General features: G+C 52.8%; 1 protein-coding gene across 1 annotated transcript in view; it reads right to left on the reverse strand.

Moving 5' to 3' along the window:
* Positions 1-3,961, reverse strand: part of AGPAT5 (1-acylglycerol-3-phosphate O-acyltransferase 5) — a 58,558-nt gene extending 54,597 nt beyond the window's left edge. Inside the window, exon 1 of the mRNA XM_026017935.2 lies at positions 3,503-3,961. Within this exon, the coding sequence (XP_025873720.1) occupies positions 3,503-3,721 (219 nt within the window). The 5' untranslated portion in view covers positions 3,722-3,961. The remainder of the gene's footprint in view (positions 1-3,502) is intronic.
* Positions 3,962-11,800: the final 7,839 nt, after the last annotated feature.

Here is an 11,800-nt window from a genome sequence, read left to right on the forward strand (position 1 = left end):
CTGGTGGATAAAGAACGTGCTACACACACACACACACACACACACACACACTGGAATATAACTCAGCCATAAAAAGGAATGATCCTGGCACTGGGGACAACATGGATAGACCTAAAGGGTATTATGCTAAGTGAAGGAAGACAGACAAATACCATACAGTTTCACTTTATATGTGTTATCTGAAAGAAAAAAAAAAAAAAAGGAACAGGCCGATAAATACAGAGATCAAACTGGTGGTTGCCAGATGGGAGGGGATGGAAAAAACTCTAATTTAAATATACTTCTATAATGTATATTATTTGATGGTAAACTTCCTTTCATTCAAATTGCTAACACTTCTTCAGAAATGAATCAACATTCTTTTATACAGAACAAAGCTGAGGATCATCTCTGGTCTTTGCAAATTAGAGGTGATAAACAATTCAAGTATAGAAAAAAAAAGTCCCCTAGCAAAATAAAAAAAAATTTTTTAAAAAGGCTAAAATGTTAATCAGAACTTTACACGGACAAAGTCAGTGATGAAAACTAGTAAGTAAAACTAAGAATAAGGTGACAGGATACCATCGTTCATGCATTTGTAAAGGCCCTCAAATCTGATGGCCCTCAAGGACAATTCAAAGTTTTACTTGGTGTGTGTTCTTTAAAATTTATTAGGAATTCTAGAACTGATTGCTCACTGACCATCAACAGATTGAATTTTTTAAAAACCCGTGTGCTGAGACCTCAATAATTAAATTGGAGGTCTACACTGAACAGGGTACAAGATAAGACATACAATTTAGAAACACTGAATTTTACAATCATTTCGAAAATAAAAAACTTGCTCAACACATAGTACTTCACTGTTGTATGTTATACATTATATTGCATGGGACGTGCTATATTCTTTGAACAAAAATGAAATAACCCACCAGAGGTAGTATTATTTTCCTAAAAGGAAGCCCGCCCACTTTGTCCTATATTTTGTCTGCATCCTAGCTCAGGTCAGCTGTCACAGGACGTGAAATTATTTAATCATGACAAAACCCTACATTTAGATGAATGCAGTGAAGTAAGAGCACAGGAGAAAAGGAGTGGTCTGAATTCCCGAAAATCTTAAACGAAGCCCCTCTTAAAAGTCAATCAAAAGGAAACAACCATCTGGAAGAGTGATCTTTCTTTTCTAGGAAGCACTTACAGACACTGGTTTAAATGTAGGCCCTGGCTTCTCCTACTTCCCTTCCCCCAAACAACCTCCAACTGGGGCAAACTCAGTCATCAGGGATCCACAGCAGTGCAACTGCAAACTGAAAATAGTAGCTGGTTGACAACAGGGTGAAAACAGCTGCTCAGGGGGGAAAAAAGACAAAAAGACAAATCCAATGCCATTTCATTCCCTTCAACTCAACCCCACTAGGAAAAGAAAAGGGGAGGGGGAGGAGGAGAGGACTAACTGGAGATAAGGAATATCTTTTTTTTTCTTTTGTTTTGCAAATTGGCAAAAGGAAAATTCGAAATGGCTATTTTTGTCAAATAACTAAAGTGAAGGGGGTCTTCTACATTTTCTTTTTCTTTCTTTTCTTTCTTTCTTTCTTTTTTTTTTTTTTTTTTTACAAATTTAATCTACAGATCCAATCTCTACAGATACAGTAACAGAAAGTAACCAGACCAAAAAAAAAAAAAAAAAAAGAGCCACACATTCAAGCCTGGAGGTTGGCAAGAACTTTATCTACAGTAAGGCTTCTACAGTAACAAATGTATTCATTTCCTCGCCCAGCTTTCACTTCTACTGCGGAAGAACGCAAAGCAGTGTCGTACTTCTTGTCCAGACAGTGACATTGGATAGTTTGAAGAGGTCTCCGGGTTTTGAAAGCGCACTTCTGACTTCAAACACTACCAATCCTGCTTAGACCAGACGCCAAAAGCTTGTCAACCGCTTGCCCTACTTAGGCATTCATCTGCACCTACTTAAGCTGAGCTCCCAGATGGGGGGGGGGGGGCTGACCCCACGTGTGGCCTCCACACCGGAATCGCAGCTTCTCGGTGACCGGGGGTACCTGCCAGCGAGCATCCCGGACCAAACCCTACCAAGGTCTCGAACCTGCCCTCTCCTCTCGGTGGGAGGATGGGACGATGGCACGCGTCCTCCCTCCACATCTGCGGGGCAGAGCGGACCGATCCTAAAGTACCCTGGGGGGGATGGGGCGGGGGGGGGGGATGAAAGGTGCCCAGCGGGGACCTGCTGGGGGTGAGGCTGTGGGGGCAGGTGGAGATGGGGGGCAGGTGGGGATGCGGGGCGGGGGGGGGCTGGGAGGGCAGGATGAAAGGTGCCCAGCGGGGACCTGCTGGGGGTGGGGCTGTGGGGGGCAGGTGGAGATGGGGGGCAGGTGGGGATGGGGGGCAGGGGGGCTGGGAGGGCAGGATGAAAGGTGCCCAGCGGGGACCTGCTGGGGGTGAGGCTGTGGGGGCAGGTGGAGATGGGGGGCAGGTGGGGATGCGGGGCGGGGGGGGGGGGGGGGGCTGGGAGGGCAGGATGAAAGGTGCCCAGCGGGGACCTGCTGGGGGTGGGGCTGTGGGGGGCAGGTGGAGATGGGGGGCAGGTGGGGATGGGGGGCAGGGGGGCTGGGAGGGCAGGATGAAAGGTGCCCAGCGGGGACCTGCTGGGGTGAGGCTGTGGGGGCAGGTGGAGATGGGGGACAAGTGGGGATGCGGGGCGGGGGGGGTGGGGCTGGGAGGGCAGGATGAAAGGTGCCCAGCGGGGACCTGCTGGGGGTGGGGCTGTGGGGGGCAGGTGGAGATGGGGGGCAGGTGGGGATGGGGGGCAGGGGGGCTGGGAGGGCAGGATGAAAGGTGCCCAACGGGGACCTGCTGGGGGTGAGGCTGGGGGGAGGCAGGTGGAGATGGGGGGCAGGTGGGGCTGGGGGTGTGGGGCAAGTGAGATGGGGGTGCTGGAGGGGGCCGGAGGGGGCAGGTGAGATGGGGGTGCAGGTGGGGCTGGAGGGGGCAGGTGAGATGGGGAGGCAGGTGGGGCTGGGGGTGGGGTGCAGGTAGGGCTGGAAGGGGCAGGTGAGATGGGGGTGCAGGTGGGGCTGGAGGGGGCAGGTGAGATGGGGAGGCAGGTGGGGCTAGAGGGACAGGTGGAGATGGGGGGCAGGTGGGGCTGGACAGAGCAGGTGGAGATGGGGGGGCAGGTGGGGCTGGAGGGAGCAGGTGGAGATAGGGGGCAGGTGAGATGGGGAGGCAGGTGGGTCTGGGGGAGAGCTGGGGGGCAGGTGGCGCTGGAAGGAGCAGGTGAGATGGGGAGGCAGCTGGGGGGCAGGTGGCGCTGGAAGGGGCAGGTGAGACGGTGAGGCAGGTGGGGGTGGGGGGCAGGTGGGGCTGGAAGGGGCAGGTGAGATGGGGAGGCAGGTGGGTCTGGGGGACAGCTGGGGGGCAGGTGATACGGGGGGCAGCTGGGGCTGGGGGGCAGGTGCGGCTGGCGGGAGGGGCAGGGGCAGGGCGGCGCGGGGCGGCCGTGGCTCACCTGCACGCCGGTGTAGTTCTCGAAGAAGAAGAGCACCATGCTCTGGTAGACGCAGTAGAGCCGGTCGTCCACCGCCTGGTAGAGGCGCGCGGGCAGGAAGGCGGACAGCAGCCGCCAGGCGCCCCAGGCCAGCACGTAGGTGGGGGCCGAGCCCAGGAGCACGGCGGCCGGCAGCACGCAGCGCATCGAGTACATGTGGAGCACCAGGGACAGCAGCATCCTCCCGGCCGCGCGGACCGCCCCGCCGCCCCGCCGCCCGCTCCCCGCCCCGCCGCCGATCACCCCGCCGGCCCGGGCCCCGCCGCCGCCCCCTCCGCTCCCCGGGCCGCCCGCCGCACCCGCGACGCCCCCAGCCGCATGGGCCGCGCCGCCGCCGGACAACACGCGGGCCGCGAGTGCGGGGCCGGGCGCGGGCGCAGGCGCAGGGGAGGCCGCGGCCGCCGACGCTCCCGAGCTCAGAGGCGCTCACACCCCATGACCCTCGCCCGTCACCCAGCGCCCCGGCCGGGGGGCGGGGCTCCGCGGCAACAACACGCCGCCCCATTGGCCTGCGGTTGCCATGGTCCCCCACGGGGCGGGGCTGCGTGGCACCAACGCGCCCCCTGATTGGTCGAGCGCGCTGACAGGGATGCGCCGCTGCCGACCCTACGGGCGGGCGGCCCGGCTCCGTCCACTGCGCATGCTCCAAAGCTCGGCCTCGCTGCAGACGCGGGAAGACGGGTCGGCGGCGGCGGGGGAAGGTGGGTGCGGGCGGCTGGAGGAGGGCGCCCCGGGTGGCTGCGGGGCAGGCTCCAGCGCGCTCTGCGGGGCCCTGGACCCGGGATGCGCCCGGGGGCGGAGTCGCCCCGTTACTTGGGGTGCAGAGAAACGGCGCTGTCTCACCTGCGCTGCACACCCTCCCATCTCCGGGCGGGGGGACTCACGCAGCTTAGTCCGGGAGGCGGGAACGGCGAACCTGGGGCGGCACCGACGCCTTCCCTCCCGCATTCTCCGCGCCTTTTTGCGGAGGCCCCCAGGGCTGCGGTCCCCCACCCGCAGGTGCACAGGACCCCCCCATCTCTCCCTTCACCGCCCCCCCGCAGGTGCACAGGACCCCGTCCCTCCCTTCACCGCCGCCCCCCGCAGGTGCACAGGACCCCGTCCCTCCCTTCACCGCCCCCCCGCAGGTGCACAGGACCCCGTCCCTCCCTTCACCGCCCCCCCCCCCGCAGATGCACAGGACCCCCGTCCCTCCCTTCACCGCCGCCCCCCGCAGGTGCACAGGACCCCGTCCCTCCCTTCACCGCCCCCCCACAGGTGCACAGGACCCCCGTCCCTCCCTTCACCGCCCCCCCCCCGCAGATGCACAGGACCCCCGTCCCTCCCTTCACCGCCGCCCCCCGCAGGTGCACAGGACCCCGTCCCTCCCTTCACCGCCCCCCCACAGGTGCACAGGACCCCCGTCCCTCCCTTCACCGCCCCCCCGCAGGTGCACAGGACCCCGTCCCTCCCTTCACCGCCCCCCCGCAGGTGCACAGGACCCCGTCCCTCCCTTCACCGCCGCCCCCCGCAGGTGCACAGGACCCCGTCCCTCCCTTCACCGCCCCCCCGCAGGTGCACAGGACCCCGTCCCTCCCTTCACCGCCCCCCCCCCGCAGATGCACAGGACCCCCGTCCCTCCCTTCACCGCCGCCCCCCGCAGGTGCACAGGACCCCGTCCCTCCCTTCACCGCCCCCCCACAGGTGCACAGGACCCCCGTCCCTCCCTTCACCGCCCCCCCCCCGCAGATGCACAGGACCCCCGTCCCTCCCTTCACCGCCGCCCCCCGCAGGTGCACAGGACCCCGTCCCTCCCTTCACCGCCCCCCCACAGGTGCACAGGACCCCCGTCCCTCCCTTCACCGCCCCCCCGCAGGTGCACAGGACCCCCGTCCCTCCCTTCACCGCCCCCCCGCAGGTGCACAGGACCCCCGTCCCTCCCTTCACCGCCCCCCCGCAGGTGCACAGGACCCCCGTCCCTCCCTTCACCGCCCCCCCGCAGGTGCACAGGACCCCCGTCCCTCCCTTCACCGCCCCCCCGCAGGTGCACAGGACCCCCGTCCCTCCCTTCACTGCTCCCCCCGCCCCCGGCAGGTGCACAGGACCCCATCCCTCCTTTCGCCCACCCCCCGCAAGTGCACAGGACCCCATCCCTCCTTTCGCCCATCCCCCGCAAGTGCACAGGACCCCCCATCCCTCCCTTCACCTCCCCGCCCCCTTCCCGCATCGCTAGGACGGTGGTCACCGAAGTCCAAGCCAGCTGAGCGGCCTCTTCACGAGGCTCCTTCCACACCTGTCAGACCTTTCACCTCCCCGGGGCCTGGGGCTCTTGTCTTCCTCTTTTTTTTTTTGGATAAAGAGCCTCATCTTTTTATGTAGTACTTAAAAGCATCCTGACTATACATGCACAGTAGGTGAAGGACTGACATACTTGTGAGCTTCACAAAAATCTAGGAAGGCAGAGCATTCACTTTATCAATGTAAAAACAGATCCAGAAACCTTCTGGATCCTTCTGCTGCCCTTTGGCTGCAGAAGCGGTTTAATGTGTAACCTGTTCTGGGGACAGTTGCACTTCCAAAGCGTGCCAAATGCCTTGAGAAAAAAAAAAAAATTCTTTTAATTATTTTTTTAAGATTTTATTTATCCATGAGAGACACAGAGAGGGGAAGAGACACAGGCAGAGGGAGAAGCAGGCTCCATGCAGGGAGCCCGACTCAGGACTTGATCCCAGGTCTCCAGGATCACGCCCTGGGCTGAAGGCAGGCACTAAACCACTGAGCCACCCGGGAGCCCGAAATTATTATTTTTTTCTTAATGCAAGCCTATGGGGTAGCTTTATGCAGGGAGCCGTTCTAATGGGGAACTCTAGCCAGAGCCAGGACAGTGGCTGCTTGCTTTCCATGGCTATATGTGATTGACATGATGCAACAGGACTGGTGGCAGATGGTTATCTTAAGGCAACGAAGCCCAGTTGAATGGAGTTCCCAAGGAAGAAGTGTTTGGACGAGCATTCTCATTGCCAACGGGAAGTGTCACAAAAGAAACTTTGAACGGGGTTTCCCCTGTCTTGCCCTGGAAGGCAATGGCCTGTACAGTGAGAAGAGGTAGGTTTCTTTTTGGAGGGAAAAAGTCCAGGGTGTGGGTAGTGTGCATATGCTTGTGCCACTCCTGCTTCCTTTAACAGAGACCACTGCAATGAGGAAAAGAAAAACGTGTGAAGAGATAAAGCAGGCTCGGGGCTCACATTATGACCTCTGTGTATGAAGTTAGTAAAGACGTGTGATGTGTGCAAATAACGTCACTTTCGGCGAATTACCCCCAGTCACTGTCCGTCACCAAGTGGTAGAGCCCTGTGTGGTGTTGCGGCGTGCAGACGCCCAGAACTTAAGCTGCTCTCATCCGCGTTTATATCCACACCCAGCCCTGCCCGCCCGGTTACTCCGAGCCCCCCTCTCTTCCTGGGAACAGTGGCTGATTTCACTCTCCCCTCTGGCCACCTAGCCCCCTTGGGAACCTAGACCAACCCCCATTCTCTGCTTCTACTTCCTTGCCCTGTGCATTTGTTTAATCCCTCGCAATCTGAGTTCCCTTTTTACCACTCTAGAAAAAGGGCTGTTTTAGAGAAGCGCACACAGCTACCCCTGGCCTGCATACACTGGCGCTGGGGCGTAGTAGTGAAAAGACCGGTTCTGCTGGGGCCTTTCAGGTGCTCAGGGGTGGTGAGGGCTTACACGTGGGATGAGAACATAAGCAGGAGCTCCATAGAACTGTGGGAACATCTATTAAGGAGATTTCATTTAGCCTGGGACCAAGAACGCTTCTCAAGCAGAGGGAAGCTTAAAATGAAACTTCACTGTGGAATCAGCTAGGCGACAGCTAGGGAAGGAAGAGGCTGCCAGGCAAGAACCACATATCCGGAGGACAGAAGCTGAGAGTGTGCATTGTGCCCAAATGCTGATAAAAGCCCTGTGTGGAGATTGGAATGGACATTTTTTTTTTTTTTTTAAGATTTGTATTTATTTGAGAGTGAGAGACCAAGTGCACAAAGCAGGGAGACAAGAGGGAGAGGGAGAAGCAGACTCTCTGCAGAGCAGGGAGCGGATGCAGGACTTGATCCCAGGACCCTGAGATCATGACCTGAGCCAAAGGCAGATGCTTAACAGGCTGAGCCACCAAGTTCCCCATGGAATGGGCCACATTGAAAGTCCCTTAGGCAGCCCAGGTGGCTCAGCGGTTTAGCACAGCCTTCAGTCCAGGGCGTGATCCTGGAGTCCCAGGATCGAGTCCCGCATCGGGCTCCCTGCATGGAGCCTGCCTCTCCCTCTGCCTGTTTCTCTACCTCTCTGTATGTCTCATGAATAAATAAAATCTTAAAAAAAAAAGTTCCTTAAAAGAATTGTATTTCCCTCTCACATTTTTAAGTTAATAGCTAAAATTGTTTTTATTTTAAGCTTATTTACAAAAGTTCTAATAATTTATGACATTTAAAAATGATTAGATATCAAGTGGTCTGAATGGATTATGAATACCATGGTGATTTATCACCCATCACCATCTGTTTAAATACTTAGGATTTTTACCAATTAGAATTTTTCATTGATCCTTTTTCTCCTTGAAAACATATTTCATTCCACTTGTACCACAGAATTTAACTTAATGGAATATCCTTTTATGATTCAAAGTCTTTTATTGGTCAGACTAGATCATCAAGTATCTAAGAGTAAAAATTTGTCCTGGATGGAGCTATTACTGTTAGCAATATATGGTGAATCAGTGTGTATCTCAAAATCTGATAATTAGTATAAATAGTTTTATCAACAACTGTCTTAATGATGCCTTATTTAAAATAAATTTTAAATTAACTTTTGGTGGGCAGCCCCGGTGGCTCAGTGGTTTGGCACCACCTTGGGCCCGGGTGTGACCCTGGAGACCCGGATCAAGTCCTGCGTCGGGCTCCCTGCGTGGAGCCTGCTTCTCTCCCTCTGCCTGTGTCTCTGCCTCTCTGTCATGAATAAATAAAATTTTTAAAGATTATCTTTTGGTGTCATCGAGTTTGTTACACCTTTCCACATCCACAATGCAGTACCAAGTAGTAAGATTTGAGGTGGACCAGGTGGTTGGAATGGTGAAATGGTGAAAAGCAAGGTGGGTCTGAACTCGCAGGAGTCTTTTCAGGAAAGTTACACATCTGAAAGTTGGGTCCTTTAGAACGACTCGTGACCACATCTTTACATATTCTCAGGGATACCCCCATGGAGTAGTTTGAAAACAACTGGTGGAGAACTTGGTGCAAGGGAAGGAAACAAAGATGATAGTGGTTGAGTCAGGAGAGATCAACAAGAACCACCTAACAGTGGGGCTTATGAGATATGTAAAGGATTTTAGACCTTATCCCAAAGGATCTGGAAAGCTACTGAAAGGCTTAAAAGGGATTTTTCTTTTTTTAAGTTGATTAGGCAGTGGGAGAAACAGATCGGGAGCAAGTTGGAGATGTTGCTAGACTCCCAGCTAATGTAGGCTCAGACTTTCTTAGTGACCCTGTATGGAGAACAAGACATTAATTCCTCAAGTACAGCCTTTTGGGAGGGAAATTTGGATAGTATCCACCAAACACAGACGGATAGCCTTTGAATCAATACATCAAATTAAGTGAGTGTCCGTAGTAGAATGATCACATGAATTCACAAAGATGACAAGTGAAATGCTCTACTGCAGGTGGAAAGAAACAGATGGAAATGTATTGCCCTAGATGTCCAGGACATTAGGTGAAAAAAAGGTTGAATGATCTATGCGCTACCATCCCATTTCAGTAAAAACTGAAACAGTCTATTTCTACATACAAAGGTCTAGAAGCCACACTGATGACAGGGATTATGTCTGGGGCAGGGAAGTAAGCTCAGATGAAGTGCAGCTGGGCTGGGGCGGGTGTTGTTTCAGGCTTTCACAAATACTGATTCAACAAGTGTATACGCGCTAACTATATAGCCCACCCACTCTGTTGGGGTTCAGAGAGAACAGATGAAGGCCCTGAGATCATGACCCCGGTGAGGTGCATGTGGAGGGGGGATGGGACTTCCCTATTGCATGGGCAAATAAAACTAAGACAAGAGCTGAAAGGTGTGATCATCCACAGGAGTTAATTGACTGGTGGTGATAAATGAGAAGGAAGGAGGGGAGAGGAATGCCTTCCAGGTTTACACTTGAATAACCGGGTGGAATTTCATTCGATGGAGTGGAAACAGGTTCTGTGGGGCCTGTTCAGAAAAAGCACAGTTTCCAAATACAAAAGTAGATGTGAACATGGATATTCATTTAGAATGAGAAAAGAAATCACAAAAAAAAAAAAAATAGCTGTCAGGTCACAAAAATAAAATATCCATGAATATAACATTTTATTCTCTGTTGTGGATCTGTACAGTTGTTTTCTTTCGATTGTGCAAACCATCTTATGTTTTCTACATATCGCAAGAAAAGTACTCATCTTTCCTCTAGTGTGATAAATGGAAATTTAGCTTTTATCACTGTTAGTAGTTATAAACTACTCAACCTTATGCTATGACTTTAATGCATATTCAATACAAATCTTTTTTTTTTTTTTTTTTGGTGGGGGCAGGTGTGAAGGGGCAGGATAATAGTATAGTGGGACCTTGACAAATTCATTCTAAAACTCATGAAGGAAAACAAGTAATTTTTTTAAATGGAGGAATACTGAGTGGCAGACAGAATGATACTCATCCGAACATACCAACATAATTTCTGCAACTTGTTAATTAGTTTACGTGGCAAAGGATCATTTGGGACACATGGAATTCAGGATTACCAATCTTGACAGAATCACCTTGACAGAATCCTAGGCTGTCCAGGTAGGCCCCGTGGAATCACCAGGGACCTTAAAAGTAGAAGAGGGAGGCGGAGAGGGAGCTCAGAGAGATGCAACCAGAGAGGACTGAACTCCTGTTGGCAGGCTTTGAAGACTGAGGAAGGTAGCTGAGAGCTAAGGATGGGGGGCGGGCTGCAGAACAGATCCCCTCCCAGAGCCCCCAAGAAACCAACCCTGCTGACACCTTAACTTTAATCCGGGGAGGCTCATCTTGGACTTCTGATCTCCGAAACTATAAGATAACAGATTTATATTACTCAAGCTACTATGTGGTAACTTGTTACAGCAGCAATGGAAACAACACGCTGATGATGGGGGGGGGGGGGTGCCTGCCCCAGTAGGCGCCAAAGCTACAGGCAAAGCATTTTCACTAACGAAGAAATAAATGGTTCAGCAGAGCAAAATGAAGAGCCCCCAAACCCATGTACGGCGTGTTTTATGGTTTTTTTTTTTTTAAGTGGCATTTAAAACCAGAGAAAAAAGAATGAATTAGTCAAAAGGTAATATTAGTACGACTCTCCGTCTTTTGGAAAAACGTAAAATATGCCAACCAACGCCAAAATAAAGGCCAGCTGGGATTTAAACAAAAACATTCATGAAAAAATTAAAAACACGGATATATTAGAAAAAAATAGAATACTTTTATGATATTCAGATAGAGGAGGACTTATCTGGGATCATCCTGAGACCATACTCCTACAGTGTAGATTGTTGAGAGATCTTGGAATCTCCACAGGGTAACCTGATGGTGTTGAGCAAACAATTATGTCTGTGCTACAAACTACAGAATGTTCACCCTGAATACTATGAGGTTTTAGGGTGTCCTTGGCTTGAGGAACGCCCACGTTGTATCTACATAAACTCAGGTGTGGAGTGTCCTTAAACCTGTAACCTGACCACCGATGTGCAAACTGACTGTGCAGGTGGTAACACGGTGCGGATCTGAGGGCGTGGGGGGTTGCCCTTAGAAACAAAGGAAAACACTTGCCTCAGCAGTGCTGGAAGGGTCTCAACACCGTAACATCGTAGCCCAGTGCTCTGCCTCTATTGGTCAGCTACCACGCAAGCCTTTATTTTTACTTGTTAAACTAAAACAACCTTGTTCCAAAAGACCTAAACACTATTTTAAAAAAACAAAAAAAATTGGATGAAATCTGAAAGTCTCTTTCGGTGTTGTTCCAAATCCAACTGTCTCGCCTAGAGGTTAACGTTGGAATAACGTTCTAGTTCCTCACCTTTGGTTCTGTTAGTCGAGGTCTGTGCGTCTGTTTCCCTCTTGACCTGAAGATTTTCGTTCGGATCAGATGTCCATCCTTCCCCAACCAAGGTCCTGTCTGGGGGAAGCTGACTTTAACCCGGGCCTGTAGATGGGCCATGATTAGCGTCAGGCAGTGGTGTC

This window comes from Vulpes vulpes, chromosome 7 (genome assembly GCF_048418805.1).
Source record: "Vulpes vulpes isolate BD-2025 chromosome 7, VulVul3, whole genome shotgun sequence".
Classification (NCBI taxonomy): domain Eukaryota; kingdom Metazoa; phylum Chordata; class Mammalia; order Carnivora; family Canidae; genus Vulpes; species Vulpes vulpes.